At 41.0% G+C, this 24,587-nt stretch overlaps 1 protein-coding gene across 1 annotated transcript in view; it reads left to right on the top strand.

The window, feature by feature from the left end:
- Window positions 1-24,587, top strand: part of LOC120734953 (protein kinase C epsilon type-like) — an 89,535-nt gene that overhangs the window by 23,850 nt on the left and 41,098 nt on the right. Inside the window, exons 2-10 of the mRNA XM_040034082.1 lie at window positions 10,495-10,558; window positions 19,115-19,283; window positions 21,000-21,034; window positions 21,125-21,213; window positions 21,328-21,457; window positions 21,594-21,736; window positions 22,057-22,153; window positions 22,242-22,510; window positions 22,612-22,785. Of these exons, the coding sequence (XP_039890016.1) occupies window positions 10,495-10,558; window positions 19,115-19,283; window positions 21,000-21,034; window positions 21,125-21,213; window positions 21,328-21,457; window positions 21,594-21,736; window positions 22,057-22,153; window positions 22,242-22,510; window positions 22,612-22,785 (1,170 nt within the window). The remainder of the gene's footprint in view (window positions 1-10,494; window positions 10,559-19,114; window positions 19,284-20,999; window positions 21,035-21,124; window positions 21,214-21,327; window positions 21,458-21,593; window positions 21,737-22,056; window positions 22,154-22,241; window positions 22,511-22,611; window positions 22,786-24,587) is intronic.

The raw sequence follows: 24,587 nt of genomic DNA on the forward strand, positions 1-24,587 counted from the left end.
CCCCGTTGTGTTCATCTTACAAACCTGATGAGCTGCATCAATGTCTTTGTTTTGGTTGGTCTCCTTTCTTTTCCCGAACAGCTTCTAAATTCCCGAAACACTGAAGCAGGCTTGTAGTTTTGCATGAAGTAGGAGAAAAAGGGTTTTCTCATTTCTCTAATTTCCTAACTGTTCCTAACTGTGTCCTCTGTGCTTTGTACCCCTGCCTCTGACTTGGAAATCAGTGTCAGCACGCCATATTGAAAGAGGTCTTAACTCCTAAAACACATCTGGAGTGGAGAGGACAGAGGAAAGGAGGCTTGGTGGAGGGGCAGAGGTGCTGTTTTTGTCTTCATCATGTTAAAGAGGGATGACACAGTTGTGGAATATGCAAACCGCAACCAGAGGAGAACTCGTAGCTATATAATAGTTATCTTGTCATATTTTACCATATTGTAAATTAATTAAAAGTATTCCGCAAAACATATCATGAGCATTAATTACGGGGCGATCGTGGCTCAAGAGTTAGGAGTTCGCCTTGTAATTGGAAGGTTGCCGGTTCGAGCCCCGGCTCGGACAGTCTCGGTCGTTGTGTCCTTGGGCAAGACACTTCACCCGTAGCCTACTGGTGGTGGTCAGAGGGCCCGGTGGCGCCAGTGTCCGGCAGCCTCGCCTCTGTCAGTGCGCCCCAGGGTGGCTGTGGCTACGAAGTAGCTGCCATCACCAGTGTGTGAATGGGTGGATGACTGGATATGTAAAGTGCTTTGGGGTCCTTAGGGACTAGTAAAGCGCTATATAAATACAGGCCGTTTACCATTTACAGCAAAAATCGTATGGTGCATTTGTGCCTAATGTCACAGTGAGGTTAGAAGTCCCATTTAGGGAGATAATAATAATAATCTATACTTTATTGATCCCCGTGGGGAAATTACTTGTTTTTTCTCTGCATTTGACCCATTCGCTCAGTGAAGCAGTGGGCAGCCACTAAGCAGGCGCCCAGGGAAGTTGCCTTGTCTCCTCTCCTCTAATCTTTGTGTGAGGGAAGTGAGTGAAGGATTTAAGGATATGCAGCTTGGAAAACGAGGAAAGGTCAAGGTCCCCCTCTGTGGTGCTTCTGGCTGATCAATATGCAATGGATCAAACATTATCAGACGACTGTAGCTGTGTGTGAGAATCCTCTGTATTGTTAGTGTCAGTTTGCAGCAGTAGATTAAATCATGTAAAATACCCACAATCTGACACTGAATTTAATGTTCTGGTGAACATAGTGTTACTTTGGGAAAAAGCGACACTCTCTTATCTTCTCTTATTGAGTTACTTATTAAATAACTGAAGTACAAAAGTCTTATTTGAAAAATAAATCTCTGACAGCTAATAAAGTAAACCCTTTTAAATGCATAACTCTGGTGGAAATAGTTTATATGAGGCAGAGAAACTGTGTCTGTCTGTGTGTGTCACCATAGCTGCTTAGTTCACAATGCTGCGGCATCACTTATTCAACAGGGACAAATTAGGCAAAGACAGACGTGGCTAAAGACAAGGAGAGTTATGAATGGGAACCGACAGAGGGCCTGTGTGTTTAAGTGTGTATATTTGTATGTTTGTCGCAATTCTGGTTTGTTTGAAGTAAATCCAGTGCATTAGTAGAAACAATCCAGCTGTTTAAAGTCATTCTCTGGAGCCAGAACATATGTGCGCTCATCTTACTTCTTGGGTGTAATGCCTCCATTTGTTTGTCATTAATTGACTGCAACAGCAAAAGACATTATTTTCATTTCGTCCTTTACTCTGGGTTACAGAGTCTCTATAGACCTTCAGATCTAAACAGAAACACTTTTTTTTTTCATTGCATTTATACATCATGCACACTGCTCAGCGTATGGTGCAAAAAGCCTGTGCTGAATACACCACCAACTGGTTTGTCAAGTCTGAGAAATCAGATGTGATGAGTGAGTGATGGACCTGACTGTCGCCGTACTCGCTGGCTACCAACTCATGATTTATGTGTTGGTAGCCAGTGAGCGTGTCTCAGATAATGCTTCTTTCTCTCACTTTAAATAAATAAAATATTAAAACAAATGAATAACTGAAGTGATGAGTTTATACTTATAATGAAAGAGTTCAGACCAGAAGGATGCTTTCTTATCAACTTCTATAGGCCCAGAGATGTGTTTGCAACCATAGGGATTGTCTATATATGACTCTATATATATGACCCAGATGGGACTTGAACCCAGCTTCAGTAGCTGATAGCTTATCCATTAGACCACTGGGCATCTTTGCAATGTGACCTAATTTGCTGGTTGAGTGAGAATGAAGTTATGAAACCCTTTTGAAAGGTTATAGGTTTTGTAAATTTTGTAACATATTAGAGATTTTCAGATATTTGTTGGATAAGGATTTCATTTTCTGCATGTTTCTTGTAAATGTGGCAATGTTTGCAATCTCAGCTTGTCTACCTCCATCCATCCCATGCACAACAGTGATACGCAAGCATCACTTCATTGTTGACATTTTTTCATTACTTAAAAAAAAACGGTTTTATTTGTTTATTCATATTTATTTATTGTCTTGTCTGTTTTTATGACCACATTTGTTTTCACCAGCTTTTATGATTCTGGTAGTTTCATAACCCTTTTTGCATGATTATATCTAATGTTACAATGTCCCTTTTTTGGTGACGAAAATGGATTAATGCAATAATAATAAAAAAAAAGAAATGAAAAATTAAAGAAATTAACCTAGTGACAAAGTGGCTACACTGAGGTGAACTGAAGCATGATCATCACTTCCTTGAGAAAGGGGCACATCAGGCCAACAAGCTGAAACGGGATGAAACTGAAATCTGAGACAGTCCTTTGGAGCTCTTAGAGCAGAAGAGCAAGCTTATACCAAGCTTGCATGGGTTTATGTTAGGCGTGTGTTCAACAGGCGCTCTTACAAGTTTAGCAGTGTGTCTGTGTTTGCGTGTGTGTGTCTGAAGGTTCTGCAGTGTGTCAGTCCACAGGGGCCGTGTGCTCTCTGTCACGGAGAATAGATAAAACACAATGTGCTCCCTGTTCTCGCTCTCGCTTTGTCTCTCACTCATTATCACTCAGAGTTTTTCTCTCGCAGTTGTGATTCTCTTCTTTTTTGAGACCACATCCGCGCTTAATCCTGATCGCTGAATATGTTTTATAATAGTTTTGTCCACACTGAAATGTGGCCACATTTAGTGTCTTTTTTTATACACTCCATAAAAGCTGTACATAGCTACCACGATATTAGAGATTGGTTTGAGGAATTCCATTTTTATGCTTTGATCACACGTTGCTTTTTACACCAGAAGTGACCATATTTGCCCGATTAATAAGAAAGGCCTAATACGGTTTTACTCAGCTGAGTTCAAATGAACTGAAAAGATTTTCTGTAGCAATCTGTAAATGTTTTTTCCTCTTGTTAAAGAGGGCATTTTACCATGGGAGTGCATGACGTTTCGCTCGGGGTTTCTAGTTTGGTAAACAAGTTGGCTGCACAGATAGTTTGGCATTGAAAGACTTGGATAGTTGGTCTTAGTCTTGGGCACTCCCCAGTCACTCCTGACTTACTAAAATGCAGCATGATTGTACAACACGATGATTTTATTGTCAGTTTTCTCCCTGGATTATAGTATTTCATTCATGTTAATTGCATAAATGTAGACCCTAAAATCAGAGTGACATATATTATTACATTACCATTGTTGTTTTCATGTTGGAGGAGAGAACGTCAGCGTGTCAGCGTACAGCGTGTCTGGAGCGGCTTAGAGCCAAGAGTTCACCAAAGTCATGTGATTTCACTTCAACCTTGACAGCCAGTGGGGCTGTGTGTTTGTGTGTGTGTGTCTCTGTGTGTTTAGAGAGCTGGCAGGTGTGGAAAGGAGTCATGACTTGTTGAAGGACCTTTATTTTTGGGCCAGTCTGGATCACTAGGAGTTCACACTTTCTCACACATGCTCATACACAGTAGAAGCTGCACAGCAATATACAGCTGAGTCACACTTTTGCCCTTACACCCAGGGCTATTGTTTGAAGTTTCTACCTGGGGAAAAAAGAAAAAGAAAAGACCCAAATTTAGTCAACAGCTGCATAAAATAACCAATCTTGGGCTTTGTGGATAAGATACATTTTGCTCAAATTATTATCAAAATATACTGCCTGATTAGTAAATTGCAAAAAGGGTAATAAACAAAAATTAAGCTGTTCAAAAAGTCCTTAATTGCATCTCTAATTCATTTTATACAGTAGCAGTGAAGTAACAAAAAGTCCCTACATATGTTTTGGTCATGGTAGTTGTAGACTAGCTGGCTGTTGGACTCCACTAAGGCTTCCCTTTGTTCCAGATTGTTAATGATTTTTATGGAAAGAATTTGCAGGTATAGGATCTCACCTATGCTAGTAGTAGATTATTAAGTCCTGTTGGCTTCATCGAGTGACAGCCTCGAGCTCATACTGGGGCGGTTTGCAGCTGAGTGTGAAGTGGCAGAGTTGAGAATTAGCACCTCCAAGTCTCAGGCCTTCGCTCAGTGGACGAGTTCATGTATGTTGGGGTCCTGTTCATGAGCACATCGTGTGTGAGAGCAAACACAGAAAAAGGATAATTGTGATAAACATTCATGGTGTTAAAAGATTGAACAGAATGACTGATCATCTCAGCACTTTACAGTTATTAACATAAACCACACACACACACACACACACACACACACACACACACACACATGCTTTTGATGAATTAGGGCAGATGAGGCAGGATGGAGGAAAACCTGCTCAATTGAGTTAAAGGCTGCAATTTAATTTTCCTATGTGCGCATTTGTTTGTCTGTGTGTGTCTATATGTGTGTTTTTTCCGCTATAAATAAGTGTACAGTTTAAGGCTTTTCGAAAGAAAAAATATATATTAAATTTGACTCCTTGTTTGATATACAACACAATATGCACAGTGAAGTACTAACTGATGAAAACCATGTGACGTTTGATCTGCCAGTGAAATCAAGTAGCAGATATACAGTATTGTTCTGTTTGTTTATAACCAATCGAATCTAGATTGGATTAACATACATCTCACATTAACATGTTTGATTTTTATGAAAACTGAAAAATGGATTTGTTTTATGTGAAGTCATATGATGAAGTTATTCCCTGATTAATCTTAAAATGTTCCTTTTACCAGTCGAACTCATAAAATTGTGGGCTGTCAGTTAAACAGCGATGACAAGTAAATCTAGAGTGTGTGCCATGTGTATGGGAGTGAATTCATAATAACAAAACCAGCGGACACACACACATGCACACTGAAGGGCCTTTTCCTTCCTCTTCAGCATCTATATTTAGTGACATCTGCACCTGAGTTTGAGCACGCTCAGTAGCAGTAGATGAATGGAGAGCTGTGACCTCAAAGGCACTGTGTGCATGTATGCTGTGATCTTTGAGGTCCTGATGGACACAGCGCTTTTTTCTTTCCTGATGTTGTTTCCATTCTAAGGCTCTACACCAGTGTTTATACTTTTGAATGTTTGTTGTGTAGGTCTCTGATTTTAAGTTTGGGGCTTCACATATTCTTTTATTGTAAATGTAAAACTAAAATTACCCACACCTTCCTTTTCCAGGCAAAAATTATGGACAATCTCAGATTGCTAGGGAAAATTTGTTGGCAAGTGATGCGATTAGTCGTTAACAGATTGCTACAGTTGCCTGTAGTTTGCATGGAACATGCAACACGTTCTCACTCCCAAAGCGTAACATTTTGCGCCAGGTGACAACACGTCCCTATGTTACGAGATCGGAAAAATTAGGAAACATGAGAACCGTCCTACGCATGTATGTTTTTTTTTACTTAAATTGCTTTGGAAAACACTATCTAACGTCATTAAAGTGCTGGTTAAAGTTAGGGATAAGGTTATGGTTAGGGTTAGGGAATACATGGCTGGAATGTGTATTACCACGGGAGCGTCATTCTACTGGATTTCATTCCTAACCCAGTGCGTAGCATAAGAATGCGGAAGGTCACCTTTCGCATTCCCCGGGAATGCCTCGGGACTTGACAAATCGTCAATATATTACGCCTCGGGAGTGAGAATGGGCTGGAAAATGTCATTTGCCAACTACATGCCAAACAGTAATTGGTCATTTTAACTTTGCAGGTGATTGGTCTTAAAAGGGTTTAGAGAGAGTGCCTGGTTACCTGGCCTTTGCCTGCTGGGCCTCGTCAGGCACATCCCAAATAACCAGCATGGACCTTCATAAAAAAAACTTGGGTGTGGGAGGAGTTTGTTAAGGCCCTGGAGCAGGACTTTTGGCTGCCCTTAAAGAAATTCTGGCAAGCCATCAGATGATTAGGGAGGAGAAAATCATCTGGTCACACTATGTGCAGCGGGGATGGAGCACTGCTGACTTCCACTGTGGATATAGTTGGGTGTTGGAAGGAATACTTGGATGATCTCCTCAACTGCTTCCATGGAGGAAGCACTCTAGGAATGTGGGGCGTACCTTATCCATCACTAGGGGTGATGTCACTGAGATAGTTAAACAACTCTCATCCACCCAAGTAGAAGGGGCCCTGGGGGTCAATGAGATTCGGCCTGAGTTCCTTAACCCTCTTGATGTTGTGGGGTTGTCTTGGTTGACCCATCCTTGCACAGAGATCTGGCACGATCCCTCTGGATTGGCAGACCATTGGATGGTTTCCCTTTTTAAGAAGGTGGAACAGAGAGTGTGCTTTAATTAAAGGGGATCACAATCCACAGCCTCCCTAGGAAGATCTGTACCGGAGTCCTTTAGAAGAGAGTCTACCCATTAGTTAAACCTCGGACTCAGGAGGAGCAATCTGGTTATTGTCCTATCCAGAATGCCGGATAAACTGTTTATCCCCTTGAGCATGTATGTGGGTGTGTTGGGATGTTTTGAGAGTATGGGGTATCTTGGGGTGGGGTATATAGTAGGGGTATATTGCTACAGGCCATTCCCAGTTGCGTTGGTTTCCACCAAGGCTGCCTTTTGTCACCAGTTCTGTTCAAAAAATGTATGAAAAGGGGAATGAACGGCATTTTAACAGAGTAACCAAGTGATGGAAGGTTTGCACTTTCTCAGGATCTGGTTTCTGCTTTTTGCATTGATCTCTCAGGTGGGTTGAGAACACCTTGTTAGCCGGGAAAAGGAAGGTTACTAAAGGAACTGTTACCCCCATGACCCAGGCTTGAATAAGCAAAGGTGGATGGGTGGCTGAACAGCCAGATTGTTATACTTCTGGTTGCAAAAAGACTTCTGGTGCTGTAGCAGTTATGGGAAACAGCCCATTTTATTCATCAAAAACAGCTATCATTGGCCTGCTTTACTGCTTCCAAACAATCTGCCTGATTTATAACTACACTTAATGTCAATCCCTCTCTATAAAACATTTTTACCCTGGATAATTTTAGTGCGTATGGGTTTAGAAAAACAACACATCCCCAATACACTTGTCAGTACACCTACATGTTCTTTCCATATCTGTCACAAAGACAACACACTTTCTTTGCTTGATTGACAGAGGCAACAAAAACAGCCCAAATCTGAGTAATTTCGTTGTTTATAGATCGTTCAGTCTTGTCACCAGAATGCAACTGTCCCTCCTCTGTCAGTTTCATGGTAATTTTTTGCCTCTCTCATCTGTCCATCTGCCACAATGACTTCCTTCCTTCCGTTTGTTCTTCTAGAAAATGCAGATGGATGAGAATAATTATCTTGTTAAACCTCAAAATGTTCACAGTGTACTGTCCTGCCTAATGATGAAGATCCATTAAGCGGGGAAAGAAAAAGAAGTGCCATTCCAGGAACAAGTACTGGATATAAAATGTGTTTTAACAACTACAACTGCAAAAAAAAAAAAAAAAGATCAGGAAGAGTGCTACCCTCTTCCCCCTCCTCCTTCTCCTTCACTGTCGTACTGGAACGAGCCAACAAACTTTCTCTGTCCTCCCCCTCATCCGTCTCCCTCTCTCTGCTTTCCATCTCTTACTGTATACATTACTGAACCCACGCCTGTTCGCCTTCACTGCACGAGTCTTCGCTTACTGCTGTTCACGGTGTGCGTGTGAATGTGTGAATGTGTGTGTTCACATTGGGATTATCACCACCGTGGGTGGTACAATCTGCTGGTAGAAACTCAGTGAACCCTTCAGCCAGTACCCACTTTCATCATATTGCTCAGACATACATGCTTTGATTTATACTGTATGCACACACACGTGCAGGCACTCAATAATCTCCACTTCCCTAAACTTCTCCCTAAAACCATTCAGACTCCTCGATATTTGCATATGGGTCTTATGCGTGTGAGAGTGTGGCTGTGAGTGTTTGTGAGGTATATATTTGACGTGTGGGTGTCTGACAGGATATGTGTCAATCTCAACTGCACGCCACAGCAGTTTTTTCCTTGAACTTTCTTGCCACATTGCCAGTGTGTCTTGCAAGTGGCACTGTGATATTTTGGCCCAACAGGATGCCACAGTTGTACGGTTTCTCACAGGTTAGTAAAAAATTTTGGTTGCGTTGCTTTTTTTTTTTTCCAATACCATAAGCACATAACGGAAAATACTGTGAAAACCACATGTGAAACAATCACATCACAGGGCTGTCCTTTGAATGATCCCCTATTTAAAACTTCTTTTGGTAGGGTTTGTGTTTTTTCCTTGCATAATTGTGCATGCAAGAGAGCAACATAGCATGCAAAAAACATTTGACAAAACAGACCTCACATTTACATACCTGCCACTCTAACTGTAACTGAGACAAGGTGACTGAAACTTTGAAGAAGGGAAGGCAGAGCAGGGTAATGCACCCCCTGTTCTTGCTCCACTGATCTCTGCTAATTAGCTTGCAGTGATGGTGCATAGTGATAGCAGAATAAGAAGCAGTTTTCCATCAGACCACGTGCCCCTTGTCTAAAAGTCTAGATTTTTTATGCGTTTTCAAATTCAGATGGTATCAAATCTGGGAAGTTGTTGGTAGGGCTAGGTGGCTGGAAATTTGTATTTTAATTTAATTTGCAGTTTTGGTTTCCAGCGGTACTGGAATAAAACTAGTAATTCTAGGAAACTCATGTTTTTTTCCCCTTGTGTTGTGAGTCAGTGCACCTCTTTCTTTTACTTGATTGCACTTTTGTCCCTGCCTGAAAGTTAGAATTCACTTGATGTTTAGCTCAGTTCCAGCCTAAAAGAGAGTCCTCAGCCAACAAGATGTGTTTAGAGGATGCAACACTCACAAGGTGCCTTCAGGTGAAGCTGTGCAAAGATTTTTAATGGTTTCCTTTGTCTACATCTCACTTTGCATCTCTTGCCCTGTTCGCTTGTCAGAGTAACAACTTTGTAGCTGGTTTTAGCTCACTCGCCCTGTGGTTTCCATGTTGGTCTCCTGAGGCACGCAAGTCCGCTGCAGCCTGGGCAACCTTCTGCTTCTGGCTTCACTTGCAGGCATTGTCTGGAGGATGGTCTTGTAAGATGTACCGTTTGGTCAAAGACGCACCCTAATCGGGGCTTAAATCCCTACCAGACTAACCTGTGTCCCCCATCTTCTCACTTCTTCATTTAAATAATTTTTCATTGGAATTATATCATATATATTTAAATGGTCTTACTGCTGCATGAAGTTCATGCATTTTAAAACTGATAGCGCCTGATTGTTATAAATTGCTGAGTCACACCACTTAAGAGTTATCTGAGCACATGAAGCTACGGGCCTCATTCAGTGTGATTTTCCGCTTACTCAGGATATCTAACCAACATAGATAGCGCTGGGCGGTATAATCAGAAATATCTATCGCAGTTGTTTTCTCTCTGCGAGTCTAGCAGCTTCATATTTTGATAGATATTATTTTTGCATCAGGTTTGCAATGACTCATTGTTCTATGAGGAGTATATAAAAACCCCCATTTAATACTATCATTAAAAAAAAACAAAGCATAAATACAATACAATAAACAACCAAAACAGTACATAAGCTACTCTTATTGACTCTGCTAACTAGCTGCCTTAGCTGCCTCGTAACATCCTTGCAAACACCAATTTCCTTAAACGTTCAATGATACTTTGAGAAAAATGACATGTTTTACATATTTGCATGTCTTTTCTTTAATGCTTTTCATAACTGCAATGCTTTGTATCTCTATCTATCTTATCTTATCTCTAAATGTTTTTATTCTGGGGGATTGTGAGTATTTTATTCGTGTTGTCCTTTATGGACCCCTGGAAAACTGTGTAGGATGAGTGAATGGTCCTAACACGTAAAGAAGTAGAGAAGCATTGTTAATTAATTATTATTTATTAAAGAATCATTTTCTTATTTTCAGGAAATAATTCAGTTTCATTTAGTATAAAAGGAATTAAGTTGACTCCTATGAGTACACTGCAGCATGAGCTGCTAATTTGGCATTGTTTAGTACGAGTTTGTCTAATTTTTTTTTTCTATTTGCCTTCTTTTTGTCTTTTTCTTATTTTATTCCTCATTAACTTTCTCTCTGCAGATTGACCTGGAACCAGAGGGGAAGGTGTATGTTGTTATTGACCTATCAGGATCTTCCAGTGAAGGTAAGAACTCAGTGAAACTGTTTTATGAAGCTCAGCGGGGTCTGCCATGTATGTAACACAGAGCGACTGCTCTCTGTATCACTTGTCTCTTGTTAAGAGCTGCTGTGTAACTATCGCAGGAGCTTTCAGTGTAAAGTGATGATGAAGATGTTGTATTACGAGGCAAAAGCCTGTGTTTGTCAAGTCACTCTGACTCTCACAGCTGATGCTACATTCACACCTTCTCCTCATTGTATTACAGAAAACCAGTGTTGCCACATTCAGATGTATTAAAACACCTTGCATATGTGCAAAGTCCTTCTACATATTTGCAGCATGTTTTATAAACTTTAATAAATTAGATCAAAAAATTCAAATAAGCTCATATAACAAATATTGAAGATAAATAGGATATTAATAACACTATCTTTAAGATGGGACAGAGTAATAGGATACATAAATATGCAATGACAGTTCAATAATTTGTTATTTTGCATTTTTTAATAACAACGCTAGTAGTGATATATTTGTGAAGTTAAATATGTAAGTACAATTCAAAGGTATGTCAGAGCTAAAATAAAAGCATAGACTACACCATTAAATGGTAAATGGCCTGTATTTGTATAGCGCTTTTACTAGTCCCGCCTAGGGACCCCAAAGCGCTTTACACACCCAGTCATCCACCCATTCACACACACATTCACACACTGGTGGAGGCAAGCTACAGTTATAGCCACAGCTGCCCTGGGGCAGACTGACAGAAGCGCTATCGGCCCTTCTGGCCAACACCAGTAGGCGGCAGGTGAAGTGTCTTGCCCAAGGACACAACGACCGAGACTTCCGATTACAAGGCGAACTCCCAACTCTTGAGCCACGGTCTCTTATCATGCAGTTAGAAACAGTTAAAAAGTTAAAGTTTCTAACTGCAGGAGCTCAAGTATACCACTTTGGCCCTCCTTGTTGTGTTGTTAAGGTACATCCTTTGGACTTTCTGGTTGTATTGCATAGAGACAAACACATGTTATGTAGTTTTAAAATAAAATACTCGAATTGTACATGCAGTGAATATAGTTAAAAACAACCTAACAATATTATTTTAAGTGCTAGCAAAGGCACAGTCAGAAGAAGGGAATGAGTGCATGTAAAGTGTAGAAGACAGCTTTGGCTTTGTCACTTAAAGAGATGCCCTAAGTATGCACAACTCAAAGCCTTCCTAAAATTTAAACTGTCATAAAAAAAAGAAATTACAGTCCATATAGTTTTTCTGATAGAGGTAAAATAGGTAAAATAATGATGTGTAAAGTCTCCCAGAAACACAGAATGATGGCAAAATTGTAAAAACATCAGCAAAAAGCTGCTATTTTTTATTTCATTTTTTAAAATGGTCGTTAAACAAAAAAGTTTGAACCTCTTGATTTGTAAAAGTCCATCAGATTAAGGAAAAAAATATCGAATATAAAAAACCCAGAACAGTCTGCACAGCCTTTGTTAAATGACTGCACTCATACTGATCGTCATTATAGTTTCACATCCTTTCTCCAATCATCTTAATGTGCAGTTTTTGAGCTTTTAGTGGGTATTAAGTGAAGGGAAAGTGAAAGCAATAATGTAAGCATAGTGCTCCATTTGTATTAAGGGAACGTAGGTTTTTGCTCTATAATGCAGCATACACTTTAAAAATGACATTTATTTGGAATTAGGAATAGAGGAACAAAGAGAATGTAAAAACAATGCTGGTGTTAGATGAACCAACAGATATGTGTGTTTAGTTCTAAGTTACTTCTCTTTTTTGTTTTTGTTACTCAGTGAGAACGTGAAGTCAGGAGTGAGTCACCCTGTCACTGCACGGAATTTGCAGCATTACATTAGGAAATAGATGTGTCAGATTCCCTATGTGTTTCTATGACAATGATATTGTGCAGCCAGCGCTCTTCTTCGGTAGAAGTTAAATGATGCAATCAGAGTTTGACTGTAAACTCAGAGATCACCTCATCATTTAAGATATGAGACACAGTGCTTCGAGAGAGCCTCGAGCTGTAATCTTGTACTCCTACGTGTTGCTGTATGTTTCGCTGCAAAACAGAGATGTAACAGTGTAGTTGAGAAGGAGTGCAGATGCTGATGTGATATACAGAACTAGTACTTACACTTGCAACAAGACTATAATCGTTGATGCTTTGACTAAATGCTGAGGCCCCATAGACTGCGTGTAAAAGATGGACATAAGGTTCAAGATATATAAAAATGAAGAACTGATATGTCAAATATTCGCACATGACAAAATAATCAGCCCAGCCCAGTTAGGGCAACAGAATCACTTTCCAATTTATCGTGGTTCTCTTCCCTTTCAGTTACTCTGCAACCACACTATGCCTGACTAAAGTAAGCTGACAACCACTAACCGGTTCACTTTTCTGTTGCTGCAGCAACTTCTCACTTGTGGAGCGAGGTACTTCCCGCAGCAAACCTGCTTCCTTAGTCATATACAAAAGTATAGTTAGGCTGTTGTTACAGTGTTGAGTGAAGCATTGGAGACGGGCAAGCTGTTGATGAATTAATACTTAGTTTAATTATTGATTTATTGTCTTCTCTTGCAGTGGTTTTTCTTCTCCATTTTGAGCAGTGTAAGCTAACCATAGCACTGCAACTGTGTGGCTCTACACTGAGCTTTGATTTACAGGTGTGACTTCAGTTTGTTCTGCCAGTTTGGGTGATTTGTAGCAATACCTGAATATCTTGATGCATTCTCAATCATCCAGGAAAGTAAATCTCCAAAAGTTGATTCTGTTCATCTGGACGTAGCGTTTTGTGGGAGAAACGTTTCGTCACTCATCCAAGTGACTTCTTCAGTCTCGGACTTCAGACTGAAGAAGTCACAGACCCCAGAGACTGCTAGTGAACTTCTACCGTTCCACCATCGAGACCCTTCTGACTTACTGCTGCACACTCAGGTTCAACTGCTGTACCGTGGAGAACAAGAGGAAAGTGCAGCGGGTGGTGAGGGCAGCAGAGCGGGCAATTGGCACCTCACTAATCCCCCTCAGAGACATTTATACTGGCAGACTTCAGTAGAAAATCAATATCATATCCGTATGTTTGCAGGTGTATGTATAACTTGTACATATCTTTCTTGTGTAAATGTTCATTTGTCTGTGTTATTTTGTAAATACTTACGCTATTGTGTATTTCACACACATGGAGAGATGCCAAACTGCCTTTCATTGTTCTTGCAACAGTGACGATAAAGAGCTATTCTATTCTATTCTATTCTATTCTATTGTTGTGGAGATGTAACTACTGAGTGATATGTGCACGTAAATTAGCAAAATACAGTGATATTGCAAATCATTTTGTTGTAGAAAATTTTATTTTGAAATTTCTCTTCATACTTGTGGAGCTTTTCAATTGGGCCTCCTATTAACAGAATGTTGAACCAGAGGTGAAAAGTTAACATTGGTACATCTAATCTGTACCTAATTGCATTTTTACGGTATGTTGGAGAGACTGAGAGAGAGAAGGCAGAAAGGGAGTTATCCAGAGGTCGCGAGAGGAGAAGGGGAGTGGTTGTGGGGTGATAAATTGATTAGTAAAGTGGAGTGTTCGCTAATGGACCATTTACATCATTGAAAGTGATTGAGAGGGAGATCAGTAGAGAGTGACAAAGAGGTCTCATTAGGTTTTTCTGCAGGAAATATTAATTTTCCTTTTCCCTCTGTGTTTCGTAAATGGACTCTAAAGCTATATTGCCTGCTGGGACTCTGCTCCTTGTTGTTTCTTTGCAGTGGCATACAGTAAGTTTATGTGCCTGTGTGTTTGTGATCTACTGCAATTGCAGTCATTACTAAAATGTGTTTGCATAGCAAAGAAGACATGGGTGAACTGTCAGGCCTGAGAGCAGCAATCAGCCTATTAGCTTTAATACAAGCACGGGGTTGTGGAAGCAGCTACACCTACACACACACACACACACACACACACACACACACACACACACACACACACACACACACACACACACTCTCTCTCTCTCACAAAGCCTTGTTGTCTCCAGGGTCATACTCTGCTGCTAAAATCAAGTGTAATGTGTGTGTTTTCTCTGACCCTTTTTGTTATCATCTGTTAAACTATCCTTCTGTGAAAGTGATGAAAAAAACGATGCTTAAGATGCACATGCTCAACACAGACTTGTCTGTTGGCACACGGGATACCGTATACTGATAGTAGTGGGTCACCTCACTTTTGTGTTGACTAAATATTAACATTAATATGAAACAGAACAAGAAACAATAACAACAGCAAAAAAATAAAATAAAATTACAAGTCAGCACTGACTATGGCTTCCTCCAGGACACACAACAATTTAGTGAGTTCTTTATTGATAATTTATTGATAAAAAATCATATTAACCAAATACATGCAACATAAACTAACCAACCAAATACTTTGTTCGGTACACCTGTTCAGCTGCTTATATGGCAGAAACCAGCACATTTATGCATGGGAATATGGTCAAACAGCCTGCTGTTCAAAGTTCAAACTGAGCATCAGAATAGAAATAGGTTAATAGAGTAGGGGCTCAAAATAAAGCCACACACAAAAAAAGCACACAATAAAAAAAAGAAAGGTGATATAGTGACTTTGAACGTGGCATAATCATTGGTGCCAGATGGGCTGGTCTCACTATTTCAGAGAAAGCTAATTTACTCTGATTTTCCTGCACAACTTTCAGTAGGGTTTATAGAAAATAGTCCAAAAATAGAGGAACATGCCCAGTGAGCAGCTGTTCTCTGAGTGAAAATACCTTTCTGATGGCAGACGCCAGACGAGAACTGGCAGACTTCTTTGAGTTGATGGAAGCTAATAGTAACTCAAATAACCACTCATTACAGTCAAGGTATGCAGGTGAGCATGCACCTCTGAAGGCACAACTCATCAAACCTTGAAACAGATGGGCAACAACAGCAGCAGAAGAGGAACAGGAAAGTGAGGCTGCAATTTGCACATGCTCACCAAAACCAAAAAAGGAAGATTAGATTGCCTGGCCTGAGGAGTCTGAGCTTCACATCATGGATGTGGAGCCAAAACATTTCCAGTATATCGTGCCAGTATGGTAAATGGTAAATGGCCTGTATTTTTATAGCGCTTTACTAGTCCCTAAGGACCCCAAAGCGCTTTACACATCCAGTCATCCACCCATTCACACACTGGTGATGGCAGCTACATTGTAGCCACAGCCACCCTGGGGCGCACTGACAGAGGCGAGGCTGCCGGACACTGGCGGCACCGGGCCCTCTGGACTAAAATCCTTGCAACAATAAATATCTACATTTTAGATAAACATAACTTAGCTTTGCAGTTATGTTTACCTCCTTCACTCACCCAGGATGTAATGTGATTACTTGGTTTGTCTGACTATTCATTTGCCAAATTACTTGAAACACTGTGGATGCATTTGCATGAAAATGCAAGCTTGGCGCTGCCCAGCCTAAAAGTGTTGAACATCAACACTGAGCTGAAGGACACCAGGCCAGTGTTCTTCAGACAATGTCACAAATGAATCTGCATCCAGATATCCTTCAGGATTCAGAGATTTAATTCATTCATGGCAGGGAGATGATGTTCAGATTTATTCACAAAATTCTTCAGGCATTTAATCTTCAAGGTAACATTTGATACTAGTGTGCTGCATCTCAACAAATATCAGAGACTATCTGTCAATATGTTCCTGACTTTGAAAGCCAAAAAAGGTAAAAGAGCTCGGAGTACGATGCAAGCATTGGCCTGCTTAAGTCTAACTTTTGGGGTCATAAGGACATGACAGAGGAGCAACCTTTCTACCGCTGCCAACCTCCAACCCTGACTCCTTCCCTAGTGTAAGACACCAAGTCTAACACTGTTGCCAGGCAGCAGTCATCAGTTGCTAGGCGATGCTGATGGCAAAGGGGCTGAAGGAGTAAGACTGATGACAAGCAGAACATGACAGGCAGGAAGGAATGTAGACTAAGTCTTTGAGGCTTAGAGAGTAGTGCTGCTGGAGATGTAAAGTTTGACAAGGTGGTGATACCAGAGGAAAGTTCATCTTCTGGCAGTGTGAGCATTTAGACGGTCAGTTAGTACATCACCACAATCACTGGGGTTCACTCTGAGAAAACACAGCAGAACTCAAGCTAAGTTACACAAACCAGCCAAATTTGAATGGGAAATACTGCACGTGAGTTTAACCACAGCTCTTAAATTGTTCTGTTCTTACTTCAGATTGTGATTTGCAATTCTCCCCCAGCTAAAGCATTGTTGTCCATGTCTTTATTTCAGTAGCTTTCTTTCTCACTTTCTCTGTTCTTTTAGTGTCTTCCGTCAGCTACCACCGCATAGCAGCAAAATGTGAAATACTCACCCAAAAAAATCCATCTCTTCATGTTTCTGGATACTAATTATCTCCTTTTTTTGTAACATCATGACTTTGAAATTGATGTATTTTACTTGTCCAGACTTTTCGAGCCTCTGACCTCCAAGAAAAAAGCTCTAAAAGACATGACAACTGTTGTATTTGACCTTAACTGTGATTGTAGTAGTTTAAATGGTGATTAATCGCACATTATAAGCTAACACTGTGTTAAAACAGGCATGCGCATGTCCAGTCATATCCAGAAATACTGGTCGGTTAAACATATTATTCTTATAGTATTAATCTACAACAACAGTTACCCGTTTGAAGATGTCATCATCCCACTTGCTACTACCTTCTCTCCCACTCTATCTGAATGGAAGTCATAATCGAGCACAGGTGGAAAGTAAACCGATTATGACCGCACTAACCAGCATTATACTGGTCAGAATGGTTACACATGGTTACGCAGGAAACTGTGCATTTACAATCTGCTCAGTTTTAAGTGTCTTCTGTCTTTTAGACCACTCGAATATTCTTAATGTTCTTTCTGTCACCTAAAGAACTATCAGATTAGTCCAGGAACTCCCCTAATTTGAAGAAATAGAAATAAGTGTAACGATCTGTCACATGTTTGGCTCTAGTATTTGGAGAGAGAGGCAAAATGCTTCACTGCCAATCTCTCAAACCTCCAAATACATGAGCAAACATGCGATATACATGAACAAGAATCATTAAGCGTAATAGCATTCAGCAGGTTCCATGTAAGTTGATGTAGACGTGTCTTTTTTTAGATAGCAAACCAAGTTTTCATGCATTCAAGTTCATGTATTTGCGGGAGCATTGGGTACTCATATTCCTCCAGAGGGAGGGAGATAAAGTGCTGCAGGTGTTGCCAGTGGAAAAAAAAGTTGAGAACAAAGCGCAGAACAGAACAAGCATCAGTGACAGCAGATATGACGCTGATGTAGTCAGAGCATTAAATGGAAAGAGGGAGATGTGGTGGGGTTGGGGTGCAGAGCAGCTTGCAGATGGGCATGCTGCAGTAGCTTAAATAGCTTTCCCTGTTTGAGATTGTCCAGTTGGGTGTGTTGAAGGATATCAGCTGAGCCTGGGCTGTCACTGGCAGCAGCTGCTCTGTCAGGGTCCCAGATGAGCTTTGCTCTTTGCTTTACTTTCCTACACGATGAGCGTTGTTGAATGCTGAATAATGTAAGATCAAAGAGAGAGGATGTTTGGAGTTCTCAAGCCACGGCTGTTGAGGAAACTGGAAATGCATACTCGACGGCACATGTGGCCGACAGAGTCGGAAGACAGATGTTCGCGCAGCGTCGGTCATATCAAAAATGCAAATCGATTATATCACAGGACTGAATTATTCAATTGTTCCTTTTTTAAACATTCTCAGTGAGCGGAGAGTTTGAGTCGTCTCCAAAATATACACACTGTCAGGTGGAATGTAACACACAGTACTCGGAGTTTAGTTGTGAGTGATAATGCTTGTAGTCGGGGGGGAAAAGTCCACATGGAGTTCTTCTATCCAAATGGCACAATCTGATAGATCTGGGTGTATTAACACATCAAATTGAACAATTTGGCCTATTTAATAAATACAAATGACCTCATTTCTATTATTTTTATTTCTCACCACTTCTATTTCTACAAAGTTTCAACCTAAGTCTTTGCTCTTTTCCCTTACTCCTCTTTACTTGACTTTAACTGACCTCTCCTTTACCTCTCTGTCTTCCGCTCTCACTTACTCATCCTATGAAATGTGTGTGTAATTAACAAGATCAGGCAGTAACTGAAACCTCTGCACTTCCATTGGGAAACCCCTGAGTAATTAAACCAGAAGAAAAGCAGAGGTCACAAACACTGGGACTTGGTTTAAGGAAAAAGGACTAATGCGTTGATTGTCACCAAAGGGACACACTGCCAGCCCTGTAGTGTCATTGCCATCTACTGGCTACTTGTTGGAAATGCAGTTTTTATTTATCATCAATCGTGCAGGTATTGCTCATTTATAGGAGATGCCAGCATGAGTAACCAAGATTATAAAGCACTGACTATCAAAAAGCGGAATAAATGGAGCTTATTCACATTAGTTTGGCTTACTGAAGAGACTGGAAATAAAACCATAACCGTAACACAACATAACATCCTTCTTGTATTTTTGCTGTGTTTTCGTACAGCAGCGGCAGGCTCTACCGAAAATGAGGAGCGTGTGTTTCGACAGCGGATGCGTCCCAGGAAGCGTCAAGGTGCCGTCCGTCGGAGAGTCCACCAAGTCAACGGACACAAGTTCATGGCCACCTACCTGAGACAGCCCACGTACTGCTCGCACTGCAGGGACTTTATCTGGTTAGAAGCACATGCACGCTCATGTCTATAGAGTGATTAATATGCACACAGTCGTTACAGGTCGGCAGAAAGAAACCTGTAAATAAAGAAAGAAAAATAATCAACAAACTGCAGATGAGAGTGTGTCTGCATTGAAGACAGGACGGGAATGTGGCAGCAGTGCAGAGAGATGAAAGCAAGGCTCACTTGTGTGATTTGCGAGTCCTTCTATCAAAGATTAATGAATCCAGAGTCTCTCACTGAAAATGCCAAGGGTGGTTGAGAGTGAACGTATGAAGTGTTGATAGGTTAATAAAGAAAAAGTTTCTTAACTGACCAGCTGTATGTAAACATCAGTTTTACAATAGCTGCCTTTCACTGATGTGTGTTCACTGCTTCACTTCCTTAACCCAATTTTCTCCCAGTAATAACCTGCTCTCTTGTTTACACGTAAGCACAGTGGATGCTGTGAAGTGGGGAGTAACAAACAAAGCCAGCTGTGTTTGTTTCCATCCCAACAAATGGCTGTTAGCTTCACTCACATGGAAACCATGTGGCCTCGGTGCTCCGCTCGCTTTCAGCTGCGCTCTGAAAGAACGTTTGATGTGTAATCAGAATCACAAGGGAGCTGTGTTTCGGTCTCCGAGTGGTCAGGGTCTGTGATGTGGTGAATCAGCAAAAAAACTGCAAGGAGTCTGTTTAATTTTTGTGTAAGCTCACTGTTATATCCTGAAATAATCTCTGAAAAATACGCCCTTTCAGTGGGTTTGAGAACAGCGCCACTTTTCGTTTCTTGGCCGTGTATAAATGTGTCGGAAACCAGCATAGACTGCATCATTTTGCAGAGGCTGAAGAATCCACTGAATCTTGCCGAAGAATAATACTAGACTCCCATCATCCTCCTGGTAGAATTTTAGAAGGAGGAAAACTTTCAACCTCTACCTTCCCTTATGTGTGCAAAGAAAGCCAAAGGAGAAAGAGAAGATGCTTCAGAATTTGCATGATGTTAAACACAAAAAGGCTTTTTCCACAAACTGGCTAACAGCTGCGCTTCTTTCTCTTTTATTAAGTGAAACACATTTGCTTTAAATTGGAAGTAAGGACACACGGTTTTAGAAAAACAACCACAACAACTGGTTAATGACGTAACTGAGAAAGAACTCCCTTTTAAATGGGAGACACTTCCAGTCGAACCAGCCTCAGGTTTAAGCGCCTGCTGTAGTTAGTTAAGCAGGAAAAAGATAAGTGGCAACAAACAGGACAAAACCCAAACTTTGGAACAGAGTAGACAAATCAAAAAAAAGTATTTGCATTGAGCAAATACAATGAGTCCTCATCATTCAGGACTTTATCTGTGAAAGACTGATTATAAATTCAAAGTAAAGAGAAGTTAATACAGGTGAAAGATAAGCTGTTTTTCTAGGCCCTGGTAGAAGCTGATGTAACAAATTAATGGACTAGTTTTCCAGCATTACTAAGAGATTTATAATCATTCAGACCTTGATGTTCACTCATAACCTTTGTGGGGCTTGCAATAAAGCTTGACCTTCAAAATCAAAGTACTGCAACAATCAGATATTCTATTTTCTATTAAATACAGCTTAAATAATCTTCTAAAATTGTGACATAAACTTTGAAAAAGGGAATCAAAGTTTTTAAATTATATAAAAAATATGAAGACAGCAGTCCACAACACTTTTTTTTTTTAACATTTCTCTTATCTCTGTCTGATTGTAGGGGGGTTTTAGGAAAGCAGGGCTATCAGTGTCAAGGTAAGACAATATTTACCTTTACAAGTGGCTGCACTTTAATCACGCGTAAAACCCGTTAATGCGTGCGTTGTATGTGTGTACCTGCTGCAGTGTGCACCTGTGTTGTCCACAAGCGCTGCCACGAGCTGATCATTACCAAATGTGCCGGCATGAAGAAGCAGGATGACATGGTCGGGGAGGTACGGATGTGAAACACTTTGACAACCTACGCACGGATTCTTAGAAAGTTCAGGGACCACTCTAACATTAGATCCTTGCAGGTTTGTCTTACTGTCCTTTGGTGCATCCTACAGGTGGGGTCTCAGAGATTCAGCGTTAATGTCCCGCACAAGTTCAGCATCCACAACTTTAAAGTTCTCACCTTCTGTGACCACTGTGGGTCTCTGCTGTGGGGTCTGATGCGACAGGGACTCCAGTGTAAAGGTACAAGTGAGCACGTGACATTCTTTAGTTAATACAACTGTAAGCAAATTAAAGATGTCTGTATATTATCGTTCGGATAAACTCTTTCTAGAATCTGTTCTGAAACTGTTCTTACTCTTCTTGCTTTGTTTCCCAGTTTGTAAGGTGAACGTACACAGACGCTGTGAGAGCAACGTAGCTCCAAACTGTGGCGTTGATGCCAGAGGGATCGCTAAAGTCCTGTCTGACCTCGGAGTCACTCCAGACAAGATCTCTAACAGCGCCCAGAGACGGAAAAAGGTTTGGAAATATGCCAGAGTGTTCTCAAGAGGCTTTAGAGTTATTCTAAATTTTATATTTAATGGTATTTAAAGAAGGTTTTTCTGAATAAACAGTGGAAACTAATTGAGGGGCGTACCCACTGGGGATGTGTCCTTCAAAAACCATGTACTTAAAAGATGGATCTACGCACTATGGTGTCAACAGCTTCTGTGTGAAGTCCTGTTATGAAGCCTTGAGATGAGCGTTTTCGCTGTCGCCTGCATGTGGTGTTAACATACCGACCGTCAATCATAAGTTCTTGATGAAAATGTTGATGGGGACATGTTTTCTGTGAACAGCTTACTCAGGCTCAGGATCCTCAGCAGCCGTTATCAGGGATCCCTCAGATAGAAGACGATCGCTCAAAGTCTGCCCCCACCTCCCCGTGTGATCAGGGTAGGCACATTTTCTGACTATTAAACTCTGAAGAGCAAACAGAATGGAGACACACAGCACAGCTCTTATTTTTCTTGGTTTCTTGCAGACGTGAAGGAGCTGGAGAACATCCGGAAGGCTCTGTCATTTGACCACCGCGGAGAGGAGCACAAAACACACCCACTGTCTTCCTCCTCGTCTGTGGACACGGTAACGTGTGACACGCACGCAGGAGGTGATGGGAACAGCGTCGGAGAGGAAAGTGAAGAAAGTCAGGCGAATGGCGAGGTCAAAGGTCACAGCGCTCCAGAGGCCAAGAGGATGAACCTGCATGACTTTGTGTTTATCAAAGTTCTGGGGAAAGGAAGCTTTGGAAAGGTGGGCTCACTTCCTCTGCAGCTCTGTTTGTGAAATTCAGTAAGATGTGCAGTGAAAAGGATGGACCAGAAAACACAAACGAGTTTGTGTCATGTGACCAGGTGATGCTGGCGGAGATGAAGGGCACAGACGAGGTTTATGCCGTCAAGGTGCTGAAGAAAGACGTGATCCTGCAGGATGACGACGTGGACTGCACCATGACTGAGAAACGGATCTTAGCATTGGCCAGGAGACACCCCTATCTGACACAGCTCTTCTGCTGCTTCCAGACTAAAGTAGGGACCCCCCCCACACACACACACAAACACACACATACGCACACAAACATGCAGACATTATTTGCACCTCCAGGGGGCAGCATTGGAATTAGAATCTGTACCATCGTACATCGAAGCTGACAAGCTCTCTTGGAGGAAACATTTGCAGTTTGTTTCTTGATGAAAACTTCAAAAGTACAACAGATTAAAAAGAATGAAAATAGAAAAATTTAAAAAAAGAGGGAAACTTTCACCTGACAAGTTTTAACATCACAGGAAAAACTGAATCGAACTGCAGGCTGTTCTCGAGCTTTTTCTCTGCTGTTTTTCTTTTGAACATCTTTAATCCAAATCTTTGATCATTTGTTTCTGCTGCATCTTGAATTTGAAGAAATAAGATAAAAATAACTTACATGTTCAGGATAAAAGATTTTACTGCTCTTCTAAGTTTGATTATTTAGTCTTATTAGATTATTAGTAAAGGGGATAAAAGATCATTTAAAACCTGAGAAAAACCATTAGGCAGTCTTCTGTTAATTCTTTTGTAATTTCCTTTTGTTTTCTTCCCCTCTCCTTAATAGAAAAACGATTGTTGGGTTAAACTGCGTACATCTTGTGTTCACACGTACACTGCAGCAGTGAACTTTTCTGCTTGGCAGGGGATTATGTTGGATAGAACATTAGCTGATATTTAACCTGCCTTATTCCTAGAACAAAGCCTGAGTGATGTTGGCTTGTTCAGAGGTACAAATGGTGCTGCTAATAGTCCGGTGCATTTACCACTGGGAGGTACGTGCCTCCTTCACACTCAGGCTCCTCGCCTTAGGCCTCCTGGCTAAACCACGTGGAGTGTTTCCACCAGTGCAAATGAAGTGAGGTGTGATCAAAACGTTTCAATGATGGTTCTCCAAACGTCAAAACCCTTACCTGCTGTAAAGACAGTAGGCAACTGAAGTTCCATTCAAGCACGCCACCTTGGCCCTTGGACTTGTTACGCTGTGACGTCTGCTGGATTCACTTCAGTGTCAAATGAGCAAACCTTAAACTTATTTTCAGAAAGTGGACAAAGTCACAGGGATGCATATCTGGGTGAGAGGTCAAAGGCGAATGTGGGTTGCATAATCATTGTGCCCTGTGCTGACACAAGATGGAACTGTGACATGCTCAAATGTTCTCCCTCAGGATGCTGCAGTAACACCCCAACAACTTAACCTGGGGTACAAATTCTTAGTGCACAATCCTGTAAAAGTAAAAAAAAAAATCCTCCCTTACAATGTGGTAGGTCTAGCAAAATGATGAAAAATTCTCAGTTGTAGTGGGACGCACAGTTCTCATAACCAGCAGCGATTTTCCACATGAAAGTCTTGTCTGTTTGAAAAAGACATTGATGCTAGCAAGTTTAAGGTCCACAGAGATATCAGAGGTGCCAGACCAGGACCTCCGGAGCGTGATCCAAAAATCGCTTCATTGTTGGAAGCTGCCTGGACATCTCTGAGAAGATGATTTTGAATGAGAGGTGGCTCAAATTTAGGATTTAAGTGACTTTGTGGAGAAAATATCCCAACTTGATCGTCTCGGACTTCGAAGTTCATGTGTGAAAACGGCCATTACCTGTCCACCCCTTGACCTAGTTGTATTTTAGGTTCATTATTTTGGGTTAAATAGGCCCTAAAGGAGGACGTGTTAACAGCTAAGCATGCCGTGTAGGTTTGTAAACACATCCAGAGCAGTAACAGACTGAGAGAACTATAGCAAGACAGTCAGCCTATACAAGAACTATAATAAGAGAACTTCTCCGTATTCACTTCTCAGAACACATC

This window comes from Simochromis diagramma, unplaced genomic scaffold, assembly GCF_900408965.1.
Source record: "Simochromis diagramma unplaced genomic scaffold, fSimDia1.1 OVJJ01000176.1, whole genome shotgun sequence".
In the NCBI taxonomy this organism is placed as follows: Eukaryota; Metazoa; Chordata; class Actinopteri; order Cichliformes; family Cichlidae; genus Simochromis; species Simochromis diagramma.